The sequence below is a fragment of the Musca autumnalis genome, unplaced genomic scaffold (assembly GCF_047663935.1).
Source record: "Musca autumnalis isolate F117 unplaced genomic scaffold, ASM4766393v1 scaffold_4, whole genome shotgun sequence".
Taxonomy (NCBI): Eukaryota; Metazoa; Arthropoda; class Insecta; order Diptera; family Muscidae; genus Musca; species Musca autumnalis.
The window spans coordinates 116,915,114-116,942,897 of record NW_027411977.1 but is presented as its reverse complement, the minus strand read 5'-3'; the positions used below and the strand labels follow the sequence as shown (position 1 = coordinate 116,942,897).

At 38.4% G+C, this 27,784-nt stretch overlaps 1 protein-coding gene across 15 annotated transcripts in view; it reads right to left on the bottom strand.

The window, feature by feature from the left end:
• Window positions 1-27,784, bottom strand: part of LOC141403343 (uncharacterized) — a 564,369-nt gene that overhangs the window by 245,485 nt on the left and 291,100 nt on the right. For 12 of the 15 annotated variants that reach the window (XM_073985610.1, XM_073985615.1, XM_073985619.1 and 9 more), the window contains 2 exons: window positions 11,312-17,839; window positions 4,993-5,247 (listed from right to left, as the gene is read on the bottom strand). In XM_073985610.1, the coding sequence (XP_073841711.1) occupies window positions 4,993-5,247; window positions 11,312-17,839 (6,783 nt within the window). The remainder of the gene's footprint in view (window positions 1-4,992; window positions 5,248-11,311; window positions 17,840-27,784) is intronic. The other 3 variants (XM_073985614.1, XM_073985624.1, XM_073985618.1) reach the window with 1 other exon arrangement.

The following is a 27,784-nucleotide window of genomic DNA, read 5'->3' as shown; positions in this document are numbered from 1 at the left end:
GGGTCCATTTTTGAAGGTCTACATTGTTTTCATGAAACTACCTTCAATTTGACTCTTGAAGTTCCCTGCAGCTATAAAACTTTTCCGCCAAAAAATTTAAAGATAGGTTGACTCTTTGATATAGCCCCGTAGGTGGTACCTTTCACCTAGCTGAACACATTTTTTTAGATTAGATTAGAAAACACTGTGCAACAAAATGAAGGTGAAAGTCTGGGGCACGGAAAATTCCTCTAGGGGAAGAAAGGCCTTGGTGAATATATTATGAACCCCGAAGGACAGATCCGCCGTGAGTCGAACTTTCGCGTTATGGCGTGATGAAATTTTTGTTGTGGGCCATCAGGAATTAGCGTTATAGTGGGAGGCAGTAGGAGTCTATCCATTGTCGAAAAGTTATTCCACCTAAAATTGTGAAAGCACCCTAATTATTCCATTTTAATTAAGACTATTTTATGGTGGAGGGTATAAAAAGTTCGGCCCGGCCGAACTTATCGACTTTTTACTTGTTTAAATTTGTTATATCTCCAATACAACTGAACCGATTTTCATCCAATTTGCAACAAAAGCTCAATGTTTATGTATATTTAATGAATTTCGGAGAAGGTGGGGTATCTTTCCCACGCCTTTCATTTAAACGCTACCCAGCAAAATGTTTGCCTCCAAAGATGCAGTTAAATTATATGTACAAGTAATCTGGAAGTGCATCCAATTATGCATTGTCACTCATGATTTTTACAAGAGCGTGACTACTGAAAGATGCACTCCATAGCACTGCATTTTAACTAACCCTTTGGCACTGCATTTTAACTGACCCTTGGCACTGCATTTTAACTGCAAATGGATGTGATTCTTTGGATTGCATCCAAAAGCGGTTAAAATGTGAGGAATGGAGTGCCTTTTTCATGACTCCGTTTGAACTGCATCAAAACATGCCGTGATAGAAGTAGTCTACATTGCACTGCTTCCAATTTATTTTGCTGGGTATATGTATAAGCCAAGCTTACCCTATGTACATATTTGGAGCCAAAATACCGGACCACGTCCACTTTTTTAAATATGTTTTATCTTGAAAACTGTTGTACACGCTCACTCTTTTCAATACTTTTTTTCCAAAACTACTGAACCTAATGCCATGCATTTTTCACAAAATTTTCAGAAATGTCCCGTGGTCCAAAATGCTATATATTAGTAGACGAATTTCAGGGTCCTACTGTTTTATAATCGCTATATTTGCTAAACTTATGAGTTCAACGGCTTTCAAATTAATTTTCGAGGATAAAGACTGGTGACATGGACGATAATAAATCCTAAACAGCATCAATGGGCGAAAAATCCGACAAAGTCCGAAAGAGAAAAGAAAGGTTACAGAAAAAATCTGTTGATAAATTTAAAATCCTCCTCGGTTTGACAATGGTCCGAAGAAGTGAGGTAAAAGAAACCTATTTTTGAATTGTCAAGCATAAAGTCCATAAAAAGTTGTCATTAATACTCATTACGATGGGCCAGCAACGAAAGGTTAGGTGTAATTTTTTTCTGACACTCGCATCAACTCCCAAAATTTCGTGACTTTACTTTACATCAATGTATTGTTGCGTGATTTCAAAATTATGTAAAATGTATTACCGATATAAATAAATAATTTTTTTAACATTTGTTTTGTTGTTTTATTTAGGAATTTACCTTGAGCATCTTAAAAAGTGTTTGATTTTTCGATTTTGAAAATGGTTCAGCAGTTATTGTACCAGCCGTACAATAAACCAACTAAATTGATGATCACATAAATACAGCTTGGGAATTATATGAATGGGCATTATACGATATTTTCTTTGAAAGACAATTATTTAAATACGAAGGGTGATTTGAACTTGAGATATGCAATGGCTAAACCTATCACGGGTATAACATAAAGCTTCATTCAATAATACCCACTAACGCTGGTGCTAAACCATATTTAAAATCGAACAAGTAAGAAGGGCGTTAAGTTCGGCCGAACTTGTTATATCCTCCACCACGAGTTGCGTTGAAGTAAAATGGAACAATGGAAAGTTTTTAGATTCAAAGAAGATTAAATACCAAATTTCTGATATTTCGGTAAAACCTTCAAAATACCGAAAATCAGCAGGTACGCTTCTATGTGGAATGTATGAACCCACGGACCTTTACTTATAATTCTCTTCTGGAATATATTATAATCCCATGGACGACTAAATAACAAAATTCTGTCTTTCGGTGGGATATTGACGTCTCAACCTTCAGAATTACGAAAATCGGGAGGTACCATTCTATGGGGGCTATACTAAGGCGTGGACCTGTACCAACATATTTCTGGGGGAAAGTTTCATACCCCCAACGAAGACTAAGTACCAAATTTTAGCAATTTCTGTGTGATAATGAGGCTAAAACCTTTCAAATCAGTTAGTACCATTCTGTGGGGGCTATATCAAAACGTTGACCGATATAGCCCATTTGCAATACCAAACATCCTAGGAGTAATAGAAACTTCTATACAAACTACAAAGCTCTATCTTAAAAGTTGCGAGCTGTATCTTGATTTCAACAGACGGACGGACGGGCGGCAGTACAAAATTAGTAATTATTCAAACCGCACTACCAAATACTACTTAAAATTTTTGTAATTAATCGTAGTTTAGTACAGAAAAAAATCAAGAAAATTAAAGAGTGCAATCATAGATAAAAAATGATTTTTAATATTAAATCACAAAAAAATTTCCCAAGCCCACTGTGCAATTATTTTCTATTTGGTCCAATATTAAAGAAGTTATGAGTATTTCTTTGCCTATAGTTTTTACAGAATTCGTTTTTTAAAACGCGCACAGTTAGTCAAAAAAATCTGAAAATATACAGAAATGTTTCGGTGATGAGCAGCATCACCACAAAAAAATCAGAAATCCCCATATTTACTCACCGACGAATATTTCGATGTGTTAGAAAAGGAATGACAAGTCAGGTCTCTACCGACATATTTTTGGACCGAATTTCTGCCGTTTCGGAAGAACAATGAGAATAAAACCTTGAAAATATAAACAAGTATGAAAACGTTAAGTTCGGCCGGATCGAACTTTTTATACCCTCCACCAAAATTAAATTGAAAGAGAATGGAATAATTAGTTACCTTTCATCTACGAAAGTACTTAGCTCCGCCTAATTACCAAATTTCAACCACTTTGGTGGGATACAGAAGCTAATACCTTCAAAATACCGAATATCGGGAGGTACTGTTCTATGGGGGCTATATGAAGCCGTGGACCTATACCAACAAATTTCAGGTGAAAAGTTCTATACACCCAACGATAACTAAATACCAAATTTCAGCCATTTTGGTGGGATAATGAAGCTAAAACCTTCAAAATACCGAATATCGGGAGGTACCGTTTCATGGAGACTATATTGAGGCGTGGAGCTATACCAGCAAATGTTAGCTGGAACGTTTTATATCCTTAACGAAGACTAATTACAACATTTCAACCATTTTGATGGGATAATGAAGCTAAAACCTCCAAAATTCCGAATATTGGGAGATACCGTTCTATGGAGGTTATATGAATGCGTTAACTTATATCAATAAATTTCAGGTGGACAGTTTTATACACCCAACGATAACTAAATACCAAATGTCACCCATTTCGGTGTGATAATGAAGCTGAAACCTCCAAAATTCCGAACATCGGGAGGTACCGTTCTATGGGGGCTATATGAATGCGTGGACTTATACCAACAAATTTCAGGTAGAAAGTTTTATACATCCAACGATAACTAAATACCAAATTTCAGCCATTTTGGTAGGATAATGAAGCTAAAACCTTAAAAATACCGAAAATCGGGAGGTACCGTTCTATGGGGGCTATATCAAAACGTGGACCGATATCTTTAAAATCTTTAAAATACGAGCTGTATCTTGATTTCAACAGACAGACGGACGGACAGACAGACATGGTTAAATCGACATGGAATTTTATGCTGATCAATAATATATACTTTATAGGGTCTCCGACTAATATTTCGATGTGTTACATACGGAATGACAAATTTAATTATACCCTCCATATTGTGGAGGGTATAAAAATCGGAAGATACTGATCTATGAGAACTATACCAAAACGTATACCGATATGACCGTTTTTCAGTACCAAACATTCTAGGATTAATGAAAACTTCTCCACCAAATTATAAAGCTCTTTCTTAAATATTACAAGTTATATCTTGAATTCGACAGACGGACGGACGGGCAGACGAGCATGGTTATATCGACCTAGAATTTCATGTTGATCCAGAATATATATACTTTGTGGGGTCTACGGCGATAATATCCATGTGTTACAAACGGTCTGACAATGTTAATTAAATATACCCTCCATATTATGGTGGAGGATATACAGGCCAGTAAGCAAAGGATCAAAGTCGGATGGAGCAGACAAAAAGTAACCCATCGTACAGAGTATGCAAATTTTTTTACATCACCAGTTAAGACCTAATTCAAGTAGTTCGGATGCAAGACTTAAATGTCTTCAAATAAATTTCGAATACTAATGATAATCTTCATATACCCCTCATGCCATAGTGAAGTGTATAAAAATCATCATCAAAGAAATGCGCAACTGCTTAATGCACATCTATCAAACAAATAACACAACAACAAAATCAGATCCTATTCCATCGAGCACTTGACTGTAAGTACAGTTGTCCATTAATCATGAAACGACATACAGTTGGAGACATTTGCAACTACTGGGACATTGGGAACGGTGATACTAATGGTGATGATACGTAAACGTCAATGAGGAATTAATGGCCTATCGTTATCCACATCAACATCATCGTCATCATCATCGAAAACAGAACAAGATGAACGAACACACATACATACATGTACATCCATTCGGAAGCAATGTTGTAACACACTTGCTGAAGTAGCACTACTAGCTGATGAACACACAGCAACAACATAAAACATGTTTTTTGTGGTTTCGAACATACCTTCAATAGAGATATATGGCCGAGGCGAAACATTATCAAATGAACGATTAATAACAGATGCCGGCGAATTGGCCATTTCTGCGGTCATGTGGTAATGTTGATCAAAATGTTGATATTCTTGTGCGGATGATGACATAGTTGCTGTTGCTGATGTTGTTGTTGTTGTACACGTTGCTGTCGCCTCACTTTCACCATCCATTTCATTCAACCTATGCGTATTGTTGTTGTTGCTGTTGTCGTTCAATTTCAATACTACTAGAAATAGATTCCAAATAGGGTGGGAATGGCTGGCATGTGGGGGGTACAAATAATCAGTGTGTAATAATAGAAATGTAATTTGTGTGTCAAGAGCATTATTATGTATGTATGTTCGTATTTATGGCCGCCGACCTTGTAAATTGTCGTGATGAACTTTGTGATTGTTTTTCTTTTTTGATATTTGTTCATATTTTTTTATTCGTTTAAGAAGAAGGGAGAATTATGATTTCATATGTATTGATGTCATGCAACTTTTCGCTGTTTTTATACCCTCAGCATATATACGGACGGAGGTACACACAGTTTGCCAAGGAAATGTTTTCAAACTGAGAAAACGAACACTTTCCATGCATTAGTTAGTAAAAAATGACAAATAGTTGTGATAAAAATGTCGGGTTTTTTGCAAAAATTAGTTGGTCGACTTATTTAAGACCAAATTGAATGGATAAATAAAAAATTAACCCACTTAGTTCAACAATAATAACCAAAAGAATAATTAACACGTAATGCAAGGTGCCAAGAAAATGTTTTCAAAATGTAATTAAGGTTCCAAAATACCCCATGTTTTCGGTAAATGTTAAAAAATCATGACATTTTATGAATTTTATTCTTAACAAAGATTAGTTTCTAGAAAGTATCAACAATATTAGGCATGGAATATCCCCACTAGGAGGGTTACTATATGGACCAAGGGGGTACCAGATCATATTGCATGTAGGCAATGTAATTTATGTCTCAAGCCGAAAATATGTAAAAACTAAGACGTTTTATGAGTATTTTGGTTTACCAAAATGGACTGCCATCAATTACAATGAATATTACCTACAGCAGAACTCGATCAGGAGGGTTGCCAGATAGACTAAAAAAGTACCAGGTCTTATTAACAGTAAACGGGGCCACCTAGGCCCACAACCATGTAATGCAATGCATCTTTTGGTTATTATTATTGAACTAAGTGGGTTAATTTTTTATTTATCCATTTAGTTTGGTCTAAAATAAGTCGATCAACTATTTTTTGCAAAAAAACCGACATTTTTGTCACAACTATTTGTAATTTTTTACTACTTAATGCATGAAAAGTGTTCGTTTTCTCAGTTTGAAAACATTTCCTTGGCAAGTGAAAATTCAACTTTGGTCCTACACATATTACAATGGAAACAAAGATCGCTCTGGTGGCACGGATTAACGTTAACCGATCGCCATAAAATTTCATATATAAGGTTTTTAGATCAAATGGAAAAAACGTAGGGGTAGGCGTTTCGTTTTTTTTTGGGCAGTCCTAATATATACTTTTATACGGACAAAATGTGCTCATCGAAATAATGGTTTTAGACCCCAAGTGTTTTTGGACGAAATCCGGTTCAGATTATTTGGAGTCTATTTAGCGATGTCTGTCTGGCAGTTTAAGACCTGCAACAACTAGTTAATGGTTTTAGATCCCAAGTATGTTTGGCCGAAATCCGAATTCAGCGAATTTGGTTAAAAATTTGGCACAAATTTGGTAAAAAATTAAGTTCGAAGATGGCCCATATCCATTCGATAAAAAGTCCAATTTAATAGTTGATATCGAAACAATTTGATTGTAACAAATTGTATTCGCTTCCCCCTTACGAGGGTACATGCTTTTTAGTGGCAAGACCATAATTCCTAAAAAATGAGCCGAAATCTGTTAAAGGCCCTACTGTACCATGTGTATTGCCTTTAGCAGCCGATAACACTCGTACGAATCAGCAGATTGCATATCATAATATTTCTGCGAATCTTGCTTAAAGTACCTTCGGGTACTCCCTACACAAAATTTCGGAAGATTGCAGTTTAATAGCTGCTCCTAAATACCTTTGATTTTTGTAGTAAGAACTAGTATTCGCTGCCACCATTACGACGGTACAAGATTTTTCAAGGGCAATTCAACACTTGCTGAGAAAATAGCCCGAAAGCTCTAAAAAAGACCTATGGCACCATGTGTGGTGGTTGGAGCGGATCAACCGATTTGGTTTTTGGCCTTCGTAACATTTTGTCCAAACTTAATTTAAATTCGAAGGTAAGCCTTATCGGTCCACTCCTTCGGGTACCTCCCTCCACAAAAGTTCCAAACTTTTCGGCAAATGTTTGCACACAATGACTCTCCAAGGGAGTTACCGATTTGTTATTTACTTTGCACATCATAATATTGTTACGAAACCTAAATCAGGTTCCAACAAGAAATTTCCGAATAGTGCTATTTTAGACCTGCTCTCGAATCGATTTGATTTTTTTGTAGCAACTTGTATTCGCTGCCCCAATTAAGACGGTAAAAGTTTTTTCAGGGGCAAGTTCTTGATTTGTGAGATAATGAGAAAAACACCTACGGTCACCATGTGTAGCGGCTGGTGAGCACGACAACTTTCGAGCCGATTACTGCGTTGGTTCAAACTTTGAAATATTCCTGCGAATCTTAGGTAAAGTTCGAAGATGGTGCTTATCGGTCCACTCCTTTCGGTATCGTCACCACAAAATGCCAAAAATATTTGCTAAAATAGTATTCGCGATATCTCTTAAACGGAACAATGGATGTGGTCCAAACTTTGGATTTCGTAATATTTTGTCCAAACTTAGTTTAAGTTCGAAAATTTTGCAAATCGGTCCACTCCTTAGAGAATCTTCCCCACAAAAGTTTAACATTTTTGTTTAAGTGCAGTTTTTACGGAATGTTCTCCTTGAGGTCCTGCCACAAGATCCACTTTTAAATTAACGATGCTATCCATTCCTTCAGATACCTCATCAGCCACAGTTTTGAGCTCGAAGTCGATCTTTTTGTCGACAAGCTCACTTATTTCCACCATCGGGGTCATGGCCCCGAAATAATTGGAATTTGGAGTATATTCTTCGTAGGGGTACTAAATATTATCTCAGAGAATGGTGGGAGGAGCAGGTCCACGTTTTGATATAGCACCCATCGGACGGGTGCTATAGCAAATAATTGTCGGTGTAGGTTCACGTTTTGTTATAGGTTCACGCTTCTAGTTACATTTTCGGTCCTAATTTTCTATAACATGGCATTTATGGTTCGAAATGTACAAAAACCTTCTCCACCAAACATTAGGGACATAGATCCATGTTTCGGAATAAACCCTATATAACGGTGGCACCCGATTTCAGGAACGCTGATGCTTTTAGTTACTTTTTCAGACCGAATTAGCTATAATTTGGCATATAAGTTTCGAAGTGGTAAAAAAACTGCTTCATAAAAAATTATGGACATAGATCCTCTTGTTGTTATAGCCCCCATAAAACGGAACCTCCCGATTTCAGGTATGTTGACGTTTTAGCTACATTTTTGGCCGAATTAGCTATAGTTTGGCTATAGGTGGTCAAAAAATGTAGTTAAGTTCGAACTTTTTATAACGTAGACCTATACCGACGAAATTCATATGGAACGCTTAATATCTCAAGTGAAGACCAAGTACCAAATTTCAACCATTTCGGTGGAATATTAAGGCCTTCAAAATACTGGAAATAAGGAGGTACCGTTCTATGAAGGCTATATGAAGGCGTGGACCTTTTCCGAAAAATTTTATATGGAACATTTAGTACCATATATGAAGAATTTCGGTGGAATATTGAGGCCACAACCTTCAAAATACTAGAAATAGGGAGGTACCTTTCGATGGGGTCTATACTAAGGCGTGGACCCATATTGACAAATTTCTTATGGAACGTTTTCTCCCAAGTGAAGACCAAATACCAAATTACATCTATTTCGTTGGGACATTGAGGTTACTTCCTTTCCTTTATACCCCCAACGAAGACTTAATACTAAACTTCAGCCACTTCTGATTAATATTGAGGCCACGACCTTCAAAACACCGAAAATCGGGAGGTACGTTCTATGGGGGCTATAAAAAGACGTGTACCTATACCGACGAATTTCATATAGAACGTGTAGTACCCCACATGAAGACCAAATACCAAAATTCAACCATTTCGGTGGATTATTGTGGACACAACCTTCAAAATACCGAAAATCAAGAGGTACCGTTCTATGAAGGCTATATGAAGGCGTGATCCTATACCGATAAAATTCTTGTGGGAAAGCTTTATACCCAGACTAAGTACCAAATTTCAGCCATTTCCGTGTGGTATTGAGGCTGAAACCTTCAAAATACCGAAAATCGGGAGGTTCCGTTCTATGGGGACTATAGGAAAGCGTAGACCTATACCGACAAATTTAGAGGGAAGGTTATATACCCACTATGAAGACAAAATACTAAATTTCAGCCATTTCGGTGGGTTATTGTGGCCACAACCTTCAAAATACAGAAAATCGTGTGGTACCGTTCTATGGGGCTACATGAAGGCGTGGACCTGTACCAACAAGTTTCTGGGGGAAAGTTGTATACCCCTAACGAACACAAAATACACATTTTCAGCCATATTGATGGGTTATTGTAAACACAACTTTCAAAATACCGAAAATCGGGAGGTACCGTTCTATGGGGGCTATATTAAGGCGTGGACCTGTACCAACAAATGTCTGGGGGAAAGTTTTATACCCACAACGAGGACTAAATATCAAATTTTAGCCATATCGGTGGAATATTGTGGCCAAAGCCTTCAAGATACCGAAAATCGGGAGGTACCATTATATGGGGGCTATATGAAGGCGTGGACCTATACCCACAAATTTCTGGAAACAAGTTTTATGTCCCCAGCAAAGACAAAGTACCAAATTTCAGCCATTTCGGTTGTGATAATGATAATGAGGCTAAAACCTTTAAAATACCGAAAATCGGGTGGTACCGTTCTAAGGGGACAATATCAAAACGTGGACCGATAGATGCCATTTGCAATACCAAACATCCTAGGAGTAATAGAAACTTCTGTACCAACTACAAAGCTCTATCTTAAAAATTGCGAGCTGTATCTTGATTTCAACAGATGGACGGACAGACGGACATGGTTATATTGACTTAGAATTTTACCCTGATCATGAATATATATACTTTATAGGGTCTCCGATGAATATTTCGATGTGTTTTCCATTAAAAAATGTGGACATTGGTTCACTTTTTGAAGTCGAACCCATGTAACGGTACCCCCCCAATTTCAGGTATTTTGTCGTTTTTTGGTACATTTTCAGACCGAGTTTGCTTTAATTTGGCTTTTAGGGTTCGAAATGGGCAGATAGCTTCCCCGCCAAAATTTACGTTATTTGACCTCATATAACGGTACCGCCCGATTTAAAGTATATTGAGGTTTATAGCTTAATTTTCACACCAAATAAGCTATAACTTGGCTGTTAATGTTGGAAGTGGTCAGAGAACTTCTCCACCAAAAATAGTAGACATAGGTCTATGTTGTGTACGTACCTACGTTAGATATAATTTGACATGAACGCTTCGAAGTGGCCAAACAACGTTTGCACCAAAAATAAGGTACATAAGTCCTCGTTTTGGAATAGACCCCATATAACGATACCGGCCGATTTCAGGTATGTTGAGGTTTGTAGCTAAATTTTCAGACGGAATTAGATATAATTACATTTAATGTTTGAAGTGGTCGAAAAACTTCTCCGCCCAAAATTGTGGACGTAAGTCCACATAACATTACCAAGTATTTTGACGTTGGTATAAATTGGCATTGAGTGTTCCCAGTGACCAAAAAACTTATCCATCGAAATGAACTGCAAGTTACATTGACATTGTGTTGTATGATTTCTGCAAACTGTATACATTTTACGCAATTCATATATGTATGTCATCTGTTCAAAACTGATATATCACCAGGGTTGATGGGTATTGAAATACATCATGACCTACATACCTACATATGTATGTACGAGTACACTGATTGTCTGAATTTGCACTGCAAAATTTTGTGTTACAGCAGCAGTGTTTGTGTGTGTTTTCATCACGTACAAGGTATCATAGCGGTACTCAATACCTCTCAATACTGTCATGCGTTGCTCTTGTTAATGTTGTCACCTTGTTTGTCCATGACAATGACAATGCTTTGAAGTGGACAACAATGGTGTCGTGCGTGAGTGTCGCTGGCTGGGTGAATGTGCATTCATTTCTGTTACCTGTTTCGTCGAATCTATTAATAGCTTGGAATACTTTCGACTCGCCGCCTTTGTCATCAGTTTCAAATTTGTGGTCTGAATTTGAAAATGGAGTTCTAACATTTTTGCCACGTGCCATGTTGATTGGAATATTTGACAACTCTTTTTCGGCACAATAACGTTGTACTTTAGAATCCGTGACCATTATAGTTGTGGCAGATGCCAGTGGAGGAGCAGCGGCGGCGACAGTATGCACCAGCAGACCAACATTTTGTCCTTCCACCTGTGGCACGTATGATACGATTTGATCAGAGTGTTGTCGATGTTGTTGTTGTTGTTGTGGAATATTGCATGTTGATTTTGTTGTACTATTGTGACGCTCATCGGATGTGTGAGGTGATTGTGTGTGACCAATCGATACCTTTGTTTCTGACCAATTGGTATCCATAACGTTTAACCCAAGGGAAGAAGAGGTAGTCTGTTTCGATGCATGATGTTCAATTGAGGCTGCGGATGTTGTTGACAAATCGTCAAATGGCGCTGGTGGTGGTAGAACAGCATTTAGGCATAGAGGTGTGTGGGCCCTTTGGCTTGACCCATGGAAATCGCCAAAATTGTCATCCACAACATTTAAACCGAATGGTGATGCCGAACGACTGGGTACATGTGGTTCAATAAGGGATTTTGGATATTTGCGTATGGGTGATGATATATTTCGGGCACCGTGGTCCTGAGAAAATACTGGAGGTGCTGGTGGTGGTGGCGGCGGAGGAGGAGGTGGTGGTGGTGTTGTTGTGGTCATTGTTGTTGAAACACACTGTTTCGAATACTTTTGTAATTTGTTTTCCATATCCGCGACGCTGCTACCACTTTGTGATGTGAATTCGGAACATTTCCTTGAGCCAGACGTTTCCTCTGAATATGATGTGGAATATTTACTATTAGAAGCTTCAAAATTTTCTTTCATTTTCATAACTAGTTTCGCAGGAGATTTCGACTTGGAACGTTGCCTGGTCCGGCAAATATCATATGGCGATTTGGGTCTTTGCTGTGGGGAACTGGAAAATGTGACAACTTTTGCGGGAGACCTAGATTTGGACCGTTGCTGGCAGTAACTGGAATCGTATAGGGGGAATGATTTTGGCGGTGGATATGGTTCTGCCAAGGGAGCTGGATATTTACGCAAGTTATTCTCAATTCTTGCTGGCGACACCGATTTTGAGCGTTGCTTGGAATAAATAGGATCATATGGTGAAATTGATCTTGGCGGGGGATATGGTTCTACCAAGGGTGCAGGATATTTGTCGACAAATGTGTGTGAATCTGCCACTCTTGCAGGTGATGTTGATTTGGATCGTTGTTTTAAGTAGATGGGGTCAAATGGCGAAATGGATCTTGGTGGAGGATATGGCTCAACCAAGGGAACAGGATATTTACGCAGTGAGTCGGCAACTCTTGCTGGCGATACAGATTTGGAACGTTGTTTCGAGTACATTGGGTCATAGGGAGAAATGGATCTTCGTGGTGGATATGGTTCTGCCAATGGGGCAGGATATTTGCGCAAGGGGCCCACATCATTATTGTTTTGTAATCCGCTACCCTTTAATGTATGGGGTTTTGAGATTTTTTGTGTTTCCGTCTTTGGTTTGGCATTTGATGTTTCTTTATGCTTTCGAATAACTTCGTCCTTTGTTGAATGTGGTGAAACTGGTGTTTTATTTTTGCCAGACTGCGGCATTTCCACAGCTACTCTTGCTGGTGATTTAGATTGGGAACGTTGCTTTGAGTAGATTGGGTCATATGGAGAAATTGATCTTCGGGGCGGATATGGTTCTGCCAATGGTGCAGGATATTTACGCAAAGGACCTACATCACTTTCAGTTTTATGTTGTAATCCGCTGCCCACTGTGGTGTGGCGTTTTGACGATTTTTGTGATTCCGTTTTTGGTTTGGCATTTGATGTTTCATTCAATTGTTCTTTCTGCTTCCGATCACCTTCGTCCTTTCTTGAAGGTGGCGAAGATGTTCTTTCTTTGTTACCCACTGTAATGTCCACTGCATTTAGGCCAAATGGCGAAGCCGAACGCCTAGGCAAATGAGGCTCAATAAGTGGAGCAGGATACTTTCTAATTGTATCATGTGGTACACATGGACAAGGTGGTGGGGGTGGTGGTGTTGCTGTTGTTGATGCTACTGTTTTCAACTGCTCCTGCTGCCCTGCCCACTGCGAAGGAGATTTTTGCCTAGCTTTCATGCGTGGTTTTGATGGCATCGTTGATTGCATTTCAACGTGACCACTTGCCAACGTCGTTGTCTCTTCCATTACGGTTATTGGTTCCTTTCCTTTAGCAACAGTTACATTGACATTTTTGCCATAATGCCCAAGAGGTTTGTGAGTGGAAGTGTTGTTTGATTGCATCGTCGTCATATCCTCCCAAGAGATTTGACGTTCCGTTACATAAGGACTTGGCAGCTCATACGATGACTTGTAAGTGTCACCGTTTGTTGTTGTTTTTGACACTGGCTGGCGGCAATATTCGTCTTTCTGCTTGGCATTTTTGTCAATCATTGAGGGCTTGTTTGTTTGCCTCTGGCCATCCTGCTGAACGTTGGAACGTTGTCGTTCTTGTTGTTGGTGGTCAGAGTTCGTTAGTTGTTTGTCATATTTAGGAAATTGCTTATCAGTCATAATGCCCGTTGAATTTTTAATAGCCAATTTAAGATGAGGAGGAGGTTCCTTGCTTTGTTTTTCACAGCCTAATGGAGTGTCGTCGCTGGCTCTGTCGCCAACAGTAATATTTTGTGCAGTTTCATCAGCATCCAACTTCCGTGCCACTTGGTCTAAGGTATGGATGCAATTATTCTTTGCAATGTTTGCTGGTAATTCTGATGATGCAGGTTGATATAAATTTGATTTTTTGGCTTCAACATTGACCATCTCATCACCTGTTTTATGCTGACTACGCCCATCATCATCACCATCACCATCCTCATTGACCTGATGTTTGTCTTCTTTAGTTTTTTGCCCTGTAGCATCTTTTTTGGTTTCATCATATGGTTGTTGTTGTTGTTGCTCTTGTGTACACTTACCAAGTGTGTCAATTACCTGGTCCAATAGCTGCTCCTGCTGATGACGTGTTGTTATGAAATCGGAGACTAAATTTTTCCCCGAATCCTTGGTAAGAGGTAACTGTGCTGTGTTAGCAGCTGTTTGGGTTTTGGGAAATTTGATTTTCTTCGATGTTATTAGTTTTGCATTTTCACAAATTAAATGCTGGTGTTCCGGCAGTTTCTTTAAAGGCTGCTTAACTTCATCATTTGTCCGATTACTGGTTGGAGTATTTGCTGGTTTGTATGTCTGACTCGAAGCTGCTTCTCTTGATGTTTTCGCTTTTAACTGTTCTTGTTGTTGTTGCTGCTGCTGCTCATTTGGATGAACTACTGCAACAGTTTGCTTAGGCTCACCGCATGCATTAGACGAGCTCGTTTTCATTATGTGGTATTCTTCATTAATTTGGTCTTCCTCATCGACGATGTGCACATATGAAACATTTTGGGCCTTGGGTCTTGTCTCGAATTTTACATCTAAAGTAGGCATCTGCTTGAGATTATCTATTAAAGGTTGCAGACTTTTATGGTTAACCAAAAGCGTTGGTTCATCCTTCTTCAAATGGGCAGTCAACTTATTTAGATCACTTAAAACCTTATCTACAATGGCGATATTCTCCAAGCCGTGCTGCTGTGGTGCGGCATATGCATGGAAATTAAACTCTTCAGCTAAAGGCAGTGATGATGACGATGTTGGCGATGTTGATAATGATGATTCTGTGGTTTGCCTCTGTGGCTGCTTGGCTTGAATTGATTGGATGCCCTTTGCCATTGAGGGTTTCACCTCCTCCATGATGTGTGAAATTTTCTTTAGAATCTCCTGTAAAGGGGTCTCAGGTGCATTATGACTTTCTTCCTGAACGTGTGATGACTCAGATTGATGCTGTTGTTGTTGGTGTTGTTCCATTCCACCATTGCTTTTGCCTTCCTGCATTGAACGCTTCAATGCTGTTTTTGCATTTTCAATATATGCATCGATTTGCCTAAGGTGTTCGGTTATGGATTTCTGTATATGCTCATATTTAGCCGTTAGGTCTGCAATCTCATTCCGATGTTGATTTTTTTCAATTGTTTCCGCTTCAATGTCTTTTTTAATTTCATCGGAATTGTGAGTTGTCGTTTTTTTGTCCAACAGTGGCATGGGAATTTTAGTTTGCCGTTGTTGTTGTTGGCAATTTTCAATGGGTTGAATGGTTATGGTCGAAAGTGGCACACCATTGCTTCGATCATAGGGTCCATAAAGGTATTCTCCATCGGTATAATAAATACCTTTTTCCGTTTTACCACCATCATCATAAGACGCGTTCATGTTGTCTTTCTTGGCTGTGGTTGTAAGTGGCGTGGTGGCGGTGGGGGTGGTGCATGTGTGTGTAAGCACCCCCTGAAGGCTTTGATGTTGTGGTTCTGTGACAGCTGTTGGTGTGTGTTGGCTGTCTGTGGTACTGTTGCTGGTGCCGCCGACATTACTTGACTGCGATTTACGTTTAGTGTTGACACTTGTTTGACGTGAAAGCTGTATGCCATTGGGTGTACTTGGCAAGCGTGTTATATATGTTTCGGGTTCTACATGAATGTGACCTGCAGCTTGTTTGCCATTTGCCTCTTGTTGCGTTTTATTATGTTCAGCCTGTGGCTGTTGCTTTCTTTGCTGCTCTTGTTGTTGTGTTTCTTGGGTGGGTGTAGTTGGTGTTGGCATTGGTGATACCGTTTTCATAGATTCCAATTTAAATCTGTCCATTAAATTTTCATTTTGTTGCAAATTACTGTGGCCTTTTTGGGCTGGTAGTCTTTTCTCCTCCTCTTTGGGTTCCTTTATGTTGGCCTTAAGTTGGCCACCACCCTGCTCCAGCCATTGTTGAATTTGTTCCTCACTGGGTGAGGGTACAATTGTTATGGCAGCCGGTATATAAGCCACTGTATTGTCTTGTAAATCAATTGAACGTAAATAAATACAAGCATCGTCGTACTTTTGGTTATCCTTTAAGGCCTTTGTTGACATTAAATCTTCGTCATCCGCCAGCATCTCATGTTCCATGGTAATGGGTATTTGGTGATGATGGGGACTAGATTTGGTGTCAGTTTTTTGTGATGGTGGTGATGGCGGTGTGGGTAATGGCATATTTTCCAAATCATCAGCCATGGCCCGTGAAGATTTAGGATGATTTAGGGATTTTACTTTTATTTCGTGTTCCTCGGCATCAGCATCATAGCAAATCTTAATTTCAGTGGCCATTTTTATGGAACGTCTTTGTAATTTGGGGGAGTTTTCATTGGAAGATCGTGGTTTTTGTGGTGGCAATTGACGCCGGCCATGCTTAACATCTCGACCCCTTTCTAAGGAGTATGACTGACGTTTGGGGTGATGGTAATGATAACGAGCATGGGTTTGTTGTTCCCGTTTCTTTGGCTTTACACTTTGGGGAGCAGTATTAAGGTTTTCATAGCTAAACCACCTTTTGCAGGAGGTAAGTTGTTCATAGAACTGACGCTTAGGTTCAACCAAACCTATGTCCTCGTCTGCTGCTCTTGTTTCGGGATGAGAAAAACCCTTAGTTGCAGGTAAGCTAGTTGCTCTGTATGTTTCATCATCGTCATTTTCTACCGTATCTGCTTGTGGTAAGGGATTTTCTTTCTCTTGTTGTTGCTGTTGTTGGGGCTTTTTCTTCCCATCTACTGGTAGCAATGATGATTGTATACCATTATTGCTATCATATTTCCCGCAACTCTCAATTCGTGTAATAATCTCTTCATTTGATTTATTTTGCAAATTTGTGTTCGGTTGTGGCTGTCGTGGCTGTTGCTTTTCTTCCTTAATGACATCTTGTTTTTCAGTTGCCTTTGTCTGTGGTGCTGCCATGCACTTGGTTGTGCTTGATTGGTGCTCTGCTATTTGTGGTTCTTCCTGAGCTCGTTGTCGCCTTAACCTCACCTCTATGGCTGTGGGTTCAATTATCCTGGTGGGGCTATTGAATTTTTCTCGAATCACATCAATGCCATGACGTTTACAAACGCTTTCGTCAAATTGTAACGCATTGTCAGTGGAAGTGCTGCGAACATGTTGACGCAGTTGTTGTCCTCGTTTTCGCCGTTTGTCCATGCCACCATTCCCAGTGTGTATTTGTTCATCATCTTCATCATCGTCGTCGTCACCATCACATTCAATTGCATCAAGTTTATCATTGTGACTTGTTGGTGGCCAGCTGTGTTCACGTTTATGTAAATTTCTTCGTGTTGCCAGGCGATTTATCTTTAGGACCGTATCACGGTCTATCGTTATGTCGTGCTGATGGCTCAAGTACTGCGTTTTGATTTGTTCCAGCTGTTGATGATGCAATGGTGTGTGTGGCCGTTCCTGGTAACGTTGTCTCGAACGGCTTTGTCTTTGCTTGGGTTTTTCATTCTTAGCTGTTGCTAGTCCCGAACTTGTATACGTTTCTATGGCTGTGTTGTTGTGTTAGTTGTAAATTGTAAGTGTGAGTGTGTGTGCGTGAGTTGTTTTTTAGTATTTTTACAGTTTGTCAAGGTGTTTTTTGTGTTTTTGCCATAACCATTTGTCATTCAGGAGCAAAACAATCACAAACACGTAAAAGAAAAAGGACATTAGAAATGTTTTTTTTTTCATTCTCTTTAAATCGTTTACATCTACCAGGAAAACAGTTACGTTTTGTTTTGTTCATTTCATGTTGTTTATCTTTGAATTTCTTGAGGATACTTTACGATCGTTATGGGATAACTTTCGTATATTAATATTCTAGAAAAATATATATTTCATGTTAATGACTAAATTTATAAAACAACAACAAACACAAGAGTACATGTCCACATACAGTCATACATTTTATTACGCCAAACTGTTATTTATGTAAAACAATTATAAGTATATTTCATGGTCGATTATTTGGAATATTTTTACAGAAATGAAAAACAAAACAAGTAAAAAAATATCAGTCGGCTTTGCCGACAGAGATATACCCTCAGCTTGTGTGGAATGAAATAGTTTTTCCAAAAAAAAAAATTATGTATTTAGGGGGGGTTTTCAAAATTTTGGGCGTATGAACCGACAAATGTACAGATAGGATTAAGGCTCAAAAACTTGTGGGGCTAACGATAGATAGGGCTTTTTATCACATACAAAAATGTTGAACATTTGTGTGGGTGGTACCACAAGGATTGGAAAGATAGGGCCCAAATGTGAACATGAACTAAGTTTCGACAACATTTAGAGATCCAAAGTTAATCATTCTAGCGAATATTTTCGAACTTTTGCGGGGGTGGTATCCGAAGGAGTGAGCATATAAGCACCACCTTCGACTTTCATCTAATATTATATTAATATCCTAAGTTTGGACTAACGCAGTGCCATAGGACTTTTTAACAACTTTCGGGCTGTTTTCTCAAGAAGTATGGACTTGCCCCTGAAAAAAAAACTTTTACTGTTGTAATTGAGGCAGCGAATACAAGTTGCTTCAATAAAAATCAGAGTGATTCGAGAGCAGGTCTTTAAGTGAATTTATCCAACATTTTTTGTGGGAGGAACCTTATCTATGTCTGGTAGATATATTAGGATGTGTAAAATATGGACCAAATCGGTCACTCCCATCAAGAGTTATCGTGTGCACAATTTTTCCGAACTTTTTTACGCTTATGTGGGGGAAGTACCTGAAGGAGTGGACCGATATGGCTTATCTTCGAACTTAAACTAAGTTTGCACAAAATATTACGAAGGTCACATTTTGGACCGAATCGGCAGATCCGTTCGAGAGTTATCATGCGCTCTAACCACTACTCACGGTGTCACATGGGTTTTTTGTACCTTTGAGGCTAATTGCTCAGGAAGTATGGACTTGCCCCTGATGAAATTTATAGCGTCGTATGCGGGGCCGATATAACCCATTTTCGAACTTAAACTAAGTTTGGACAAAATATTGCGAAAGCCAAATTTTGGACCGAATCGGTTGATCCGTTCGAGAGTTATCGTGCGCTCCAGCCAGCCAGACAGACAGACGGATGGACATGGCTAAATCTACTCCAAATTTTCTGAAACACATTTCGTCCAAACATACATGAGGTCTAAAACCATTATTTCGATGAGGCACACTTTGCCCGTATGGAAGTGTATATACCCTCGTTAGCATAAATGCTGAGGGTATAAAAATACATGGAATATATATAAAAATCATCATACTATGGTGGAGGGCACCAATTACGTGATTTCGTGAAAAGATTACGACAGATGGTCAGAGTACAACAAACTAAGTTGGAACATAAAAAGGTGAACCGGCGGTGGCATCTTTGCAGAGCCTATGGATCCTGAAAGTCCAGGGTTTTATAAGAGACTTTTAAAGTCCCAAAGTTGCCAGGAAACACCTTCCACAAGGAGGAGCAAGAGGATAACAACTCCTTGTGTTTGGCTAGAAGAATTTGGCAATTTTTTCAAAGTTGAACAAGTAAAAACGACATTATGTTCGACCGGGCCAAAGATTTCAGCAATTTTGGTTGGACTTGGAACTTAAAAATATCGAAAATATACCGACAACGAAGACCAAAAAAAATGTCAGCTATTTCGGTTGGCTAATGTGGCTTAAATCTACACAATGCCCAAAATCGGGAGGTACCGTTCTATGAAAACGTGGACCTACACCGACAAATATCTGCAGGAATATTTTATACCGCCAACCTAGATAACATACTAAGTTTTACCCATTTAGGTTGGATAATGTGGCTAAAATCGTCAAAATACCACAAACCAGACGTGTCGTTCTATGGGTGCTATAGCAAAACGTGGACCTGGTCGGAATGGTCGGAGCGTTCTCTGAGATAATGTTCAGTACCCCCATCCAATAATATGTTTCGAATTCCAGATTTTCGGGGGCCATGTCTCTGATGGACTAAACAAGTGAGCGATAACATCAGCACGTGCGAGTTGAAAAGAATTCCGGTTACACAACCAACACCCTTCTCCAGAAAAATATGTATTTAGGAGGTTATCGTTTGGACCTGCCGACAAAAATATGGACTTGGATTTAAGCTCAAAAGTGTTGCGGAGGAGATACCTAAAGGAATAGACCGCATCGTTCATTTTGAAAGCTGATGGCTTCCGTCAGTCATTTCAGAGTTTTTGGTCCATTATATCAGGTAGCATGGACTTACGCATGAAACATAATATCGCTGTAAACAGGACCAACCAACGAATGCTCGAACAGACCTTAAACTGCACTTAAGCAAAAATGTTGAACTATTAAGGGGGATTGAACTATATTCGGGAGTCATGTCTCCGATGGACTAAACAAGAAAAGAATTCCGGTTACACAACCAACACCCTTCTCCCGAAAAATATGTATTTAGGGGGTTATCGTTTGGACCTGCCGACAAAAATATGGACTTGGATTTAAGCTCAAAGTGTTGCGGAGGAGGTACCTAAAGGAATAGACCGCATCGTTCATTTTGAAAGCTGATCGCTTCCATCAGTCATTTCAGAGTTTTTGGTCCATTATATCAGGAAACATGGACTTACCCATGAAACATAATATCGCTGTAAACAGAACCAACCAACGAATGCTTGAACAGACCTTAAACTGCACTCAAGCAAAAATGTTGAACTATTATGGGGGATGTACGTACGTTAAGAAGTGCACCAATATGACACATATTCGAACTTAAACTATGTTTGGACATTCGTTTATCTATTAAACTATTTTTATCGTGCATGCTATTTTAGCAAATCTTTTTGACCTTTTGTGGGGAAAGGGGACTTAGCCATGCCCGTCCGTTTGTCGAATCGTATCAAAGTTTCTATACACATTCACAACCTAAATTTGATGTAATTTGGCATTTAGGGCTCTAAATGGTTCTACACCACCAAAAATCCTGGAATTGGGACCACGTTTTGGAATAGCCTCCTTATAACAGTACCACCCGATTACAGGTACTTTGAGGTTTTATCTACTTTTTCGGCATAAATTGGATGTAGTTTGGCAGTTTAAATTCCCAGTAGCTAAGAAACTTCTCCACCAAAAATTGTGGACATATGTAGTTCCATGTTTTGGGCTAGCCCTAATATAACGGTACCACCCGATTTGAGGTATTTTGCAGTTTTTATCCACATTATCATCCTAAATTAGCGCCTATTTTGCATTTGGGGATTCCAGTGGTCAAAAACTTCACTGCCAAAAATTGTGGACATACATATCTCCATTTTTTGTTATAGAATCGAATATAACAGTACCGCCCGATTTCAGGTACTTTGAGATTTTTATTTACTTGTTTGGCCTAATTTGGCATTTGGTGTCTCATAAACTTCTCTACCAAAAAGAACGACGAAAATGTGCAGCATAGATTTCAACCCCAAGAAGTTTGGCCTTTGTAATTTTTTTCCAAGTTTGATTTAAGTTCGAAGATGGACAATATCGGTCTACAACTTCCGGTACATCCCACACAAAAGATCAAAACATTTTCCTAAAATGGTGTGCACGATAACCCTAAAAGGCAGTAACGGATTTGGTCCTTACTATGCAAATCTTAATATTTTTGTGAGTCATAAATCCGTTTCGAATATGGACAATATCGGTCCCCTCCTTCCAAGCACTCCAACACAAAATTTCGGAGGATTCAGTTAAAGGCCTGCTCTCGAACCGTTTTGATTTTTTTGCAACAGTTTATTCTCTGGTCCCTTATTCCGACGGTGCAAGTTTTTTAAGGGGCAAGTCCACACTTCCTGAGAAAATGACGCGAGAGCTGCAAAAATACTTATGACATCATGTCTAATGGCTGGAGCGCACTATAATTCTCGATCAGATGAACCGATTTGCTCCAAAATTTGACCCTTTTGGTCCAAACTTTGAGTTCGAAAATGGTCCACTACTTCAGGTACTTCTCCCACAACCTCAAAACTATTCGCTAGAATGGTGCGCACGATATCTCTTGATGGCATTAAACGACTGGAGGGCGCGTTATCTATCACCATGAAATGACTCCCAAAATAAGATCAACTTCCAAAATAGTACATTTTGCATGGACTTCTGGTACCTCTTCACGGTGCGCCTTAACTAATTTTAAATTGAAGGTGCATACACCTGGGAATTTTTTGCTGATTCTGAAACTACAATGCTCATAGATGAGAAATATCAAGAAACAAAAAAAAAATCGCCGGAGGGATTTTCAAATAAATCGCGATTTAAGTTCACATTTTTAGAGGTTCTTTAGGTTTTCACGATTTTGCTTGGAAACCGCGAGTCCTATGTTAATGGGCCTAAAGAAAATGTTGTAGCTGTGAAAATTCTCCACAAGAATGTCCTTTATGACATTTTCGTAGGATTTACCGTTTTTGAGATAAAGAAGTTCAAACAGTGTCATTACTGTAATTTCCCAAATTAATTTTATATATCTTGAAAATTGTTCAACCTAGGAAAAAATAAATCATCCAATCTTGTAGAGAATTTTCACAGCTTCAAAATTTTCTTTAGTCCCATTTTGATATGACTTGCGGTTTCCAAGCAAAATCTTGAAGACTTAAGATAAAAACCTAAAAATTTGAACTGAACCTCTATATCCCAAAAATGGTAAAACCTACGAAAAAACGTAAAGGTCAGTCTTGTAGAGAATTTTCACAGCTACAACATTTTCCTTAGGCTCATTTCGATACGACTTGCGGTTTCCAAGCAAAATCGTGAAAACCTAAAGAACCCCTAAAATGTGAACTTAAATCGCGATTTATTTGAAAATCCCTCCGGCGATTTTTTGTTTCCAGATATTTCTCATCTATGAGCATTGTAGTTTCAGAATCTGGAAAATTTTCCCAGGTGTAAGCACCTTCCATTTAAATTTGGTTAAGGCACACCGTGTCCTTTGGGCTTTAATACATAATATATTTTTTTTGTTATTGAAAAGTTCATGCGTCCATAAAGGGTCACAATTTGTGACTCACAAAATCTTAAAACCCTTTAAAACAAAATTATTGTGGAAGAGTTTCGGTTGCGTAGTCGGTATTCAATTCGATATTGTCAACAGACAAAAGTTTCAATTCACCCAGGCTGAAAATACTCGTATGTATCTTTTTCGGCAAAGCCGACTTATACTTTCTTTACTTGAAACTCATTGAAATGATCATTTATACCTCTATATTCTTGACCGGGATAAAATTCTGAGTCGAGCTAGCCATGTCGTTCTGTCCGTCGGTTGTAATTATTCTAGCATCTGCAATATATTTATGCATCTGGGTGTACGTGGTCCAAGTTTTGGTATATTCGCGGTCCACGTTTTGTTGTATTTCCCATATAACGCTACCTACAGATTTTAGGTATTCTGTGAATTTTAGCAGGATTTTTGTCCGAACTTTTTGGCATTTGAGGTTCTTTGTGGTCACAAAACTTCTTCAACAAAAATTGTCCATATTTTGGTATAGCCTCCATATAATGGAACCCCCGAATTTTTGCGTGTTTCGAAGAATTTTGCAACAATTTGAAACCGAACTACATACTTGTAATTTGATATTTGTGGTTTGTGGTTGACAACATTCTACACCAAAATCTGTCAATATAGGTTCTTGTTTTGTTACAGCCCCCATGTAAGGTTAACTCCCCATTATCGATATTTTGAGGAGTATACCTACATTTTGATATTTGAGATTTCTTGTGATCACAAAACTTCTCCACCAAAAATTTTCATAATAGGTTCTTGTTTTGGTATAGCGCCCCAAAAACGGTAGCTCTCAGGTTATGGGTTTTAAGGGCTCTGGTCACGTTTTTGAACCAAATTGACATTTTAGTATCTTAATGAGTTAGGAGCACCTCTGCAAAATAAAAAAATATATCTTGATAAGGCGGTAGGAGTATATTACATGATGGTTTCGGCTCGAAGCTTAATTACGCATCCAAATAATGGTCGTAGACCCACCTTTATATATTACGTGGAGGGCTACGTGTGTTATCACCCTATAGATTGCATTTTTTATCGGATCGTCACGAAATTGTTGGTAGAGATTGGAGTTTCAGAAAGGAAGAAGTATATTTTGGTGATAATCCGACAATAATTAGGGTTAAGAATCGGCAAACAATTTTTGCAAGGTAAATAGATTTTTATTCATATTCGAGAATATCCGCTAATGTTAGATGTAAACCAAAATAACGGCCTCTCAACTAAAGTAGAAGATCTCACTTTCTTTACATGGATACAATGTACTTTGGTCAAACATCGAAGATATCGCCATAGGTGGCAACTCTTAAAATTTTTGCATTTTCTGATCTTTAAATTGTAATGACGAGTAGTACAGTTTCAATTATATTGACAAATATTAAAGAAGACAGTGCGATATTTAAGTTGATACCAATTACGTTGTTACCTTTTATCTTTTCTACCCAATGCGAATCCGAAATACCAAATAACAGCCATTCCAGTGTAAAATCTTAAAAATGCTTTAAATCTGGATGTACCGTCAGATGAGGTATATATCAAAATTTCTCTATCCGTTGGGAATGCGAAATGTCAAGTAATTTTCCTTCAAAATAACTCACTTCGGTATCTCTATGTACCTAAACATAGCCGTATGTTTACAATTTTCAGAATTGAACTTTTGTACATACATTTCGTTTCGAAAAGGCGAAAAAAACTTACGAAATGCATAAAATCGGGCGGTACCGTTATAATTCTCTACTAATTCTCTCTCAGAAGGTTTTAAACCCCTAGCGAAAACCATGTTTGTCAATGGTAAAATTCTTTAAAATGCCAATGATTTGATACTGTACTGACAATTCTTTGAAGAAATATTTTCTACCGTAGCAAAAATGATAATGCACCTAAAAGCTCGTAAATCTGGCTGTACACTTCTATCGAGGTCTACAACAAAATTTGGACTGCACCGACAATTCTGTTCGGGAACGTAATACCAAAAAGTCTGCAACCTGTACTGGCTGCCTCTACAAAGTCCATGAGGAAGTCTGTCCACCAAGTCATGGATTATCAATGCAGTAACACCCAAGCAAATACTACATGGGCAACATCTTATTATGTTGATGTACTGGTAAAATCCTCGTCTCTTCATGAAGATGGCCCACTGGTGTCATGATTAGGCACAATATTGCAGTCTACTATAGGGTGGAATTCTGGCAACTTTGAATGTTCTTCCACAAGGTTTCTTCGTCAGCACCTCATTTGCTGGCGGCCAATGATTATTTCCATTTGGATTAATAATATGCAAACAGCTTTTTATACCCTACACCACTATGTGGTAAGGGGTATTATGTGTTAGTGCATTTGTATGTAACATACAAAAGGAAGCGAGATAGACCCATAGTTCCTTCTAGGGATATACATAGAATCACTTTCTGAGTCGATTTATGCATGTCCGTCCGTCCGTTCGCAACATACAGGTCGCATTTGTTGACCGATTTCGCTGAAATTGGGGAATACCATTTTTTTAGCCGTCGGAAGATCAAGTTCGAACATGGGATATATCGGTCCACGTTTTGGTATAGCCCCCATATAACGGTACCCCCCGATTTACGGTATTTTGACGTTTTCAGCTACATTTTCAGACCGATTTGGCTATAATTTGACATTTAGGGTTCTTAAGTGTCAATTAACATATATAACAAAACTTGTGGACATAGGTCCACCTTTTGGTATAGCCCCCATATAACGGTACCCCCGATTTGCGGTATTTTGATGTTTTTAGCTACATTTTCAGACCGATATAGCTATAATTTGACATTTAGGGTTCTTAAGTGTCAGTAAACTTATATAACAAAAGTTTTGGACATAGGTCCACGTTTTGGTATAGCCCCCATATAACGGTACCCTCCGATTTGCGGTATTTTGACGTTTTTAGCTACATTTTCAGACCGATGTAGCTATAATTTAACATTTAGGGTTCTTAAGTGTCAATAAACTAATATAACAAAAGTTGTGGACATAGGTCCCCGTTTTGGTATAGCCCCCATATAACGGTGCCCCCCGATTTACGGTGTTTTGATGTTTTTAGCTACATTTTCAGACCGATATAGCTATAATTTGACATTTAGGGTTCTTAAGTGTCAATAAACTTATATAACAAAAGTTGTGGACATAGGTCCACGTTTTGGTATAGCCCCCATATAACGGTACCCTCCGATTTGCGGTATTTTGACGTTTTTAGCTACATTTTCAGTCCGATGTAGCTATAATTGGACATTTAGGGTTCTTAAATGTCAATAAACTTATATAAAAAAAGTTATGGACATAGGTCCACGTTTCGGTATTGCCCCCATATAACGGTACCCGCCCGATTTACGGTATTTTTACAGTTTTAGCTACATTTTCAGACCGATTTAGCTATATTTTGACACTTAGGGTTCTTAAGTGTCAATAAACTTATATAACAAAACTTGTGGACATAGGTCCACGATTTGGTATAGCCCCCATATAACGGTACCCCCGATTTGCGGTGTTTTGACGTTTGTAGCTACATTTTCAGACCGATGTAGCTATAATTTGACATTTAAAGTTCTTAAATGTCAATAAATTTATATGACAAAACTTGTGGACATAGGTCCACGTTTTGGTATAGCCCCCATATAACGGTTCATTCAAGTTCATATTTTCGTATAGCCCAGATACCTCCAAACTACCTGTTAATGACATTTGAAGTTCCCGCGTTATGTACCGATTTTCGATATTTTGAAGATTCTAGCTAAATTTTTTAACCGAATTAGGAGTTATTTGACATTAAAGGCTCCCATCAAAAACTGTCAACATAGGCCCATGTTTTATTATAACCCCTATATAACAGTACCTCCCAATTTCTAGCCCACCAAAAATTGTCAACATACATAGTTAGATATAGGCACAATAAAAAAGGGCCTCCCGAATGAAGCATAAATGTACATACACATTATCTGACATTTTAACGTACCCACTTAAAGTTGGGGACAGGAATGAAAAGTAATTATTCCATTTTAGTTCAGAATATTTTATGGTGGAGGGTATGAAAAGTTCGGCCCGGCCGAACTTTATGCTTTTTTACTTGTTTATTTTTGCTTTTAGTGGCTGGTGTAATATTTCTATAGTCAAATCGACATCGCCCTGTCTGATTTGCTAAACCGACATCGCCCTGGCTGATTTGCAATATTACTAAACCGAAATCGCCCTGACTCATTTGCTATATTACTAAATTGAACCACATCCAATGGCTCAATTGCAATATTACTAAGATTAAAAGAGAAGTACCACATAAAAAATACTACATTAACATTTCTACATATTTGTAGTACCATTTCCTATATTTTATTTTTTATCCATTTCACATTTCGCACGAATTACTATGTTATCATCATCATTATTAAATGATTCACATGAAAGCAAAATATGTTTGCCACCACTAAAAACGAACGTACATACTCATAGTTTTAAATTTGT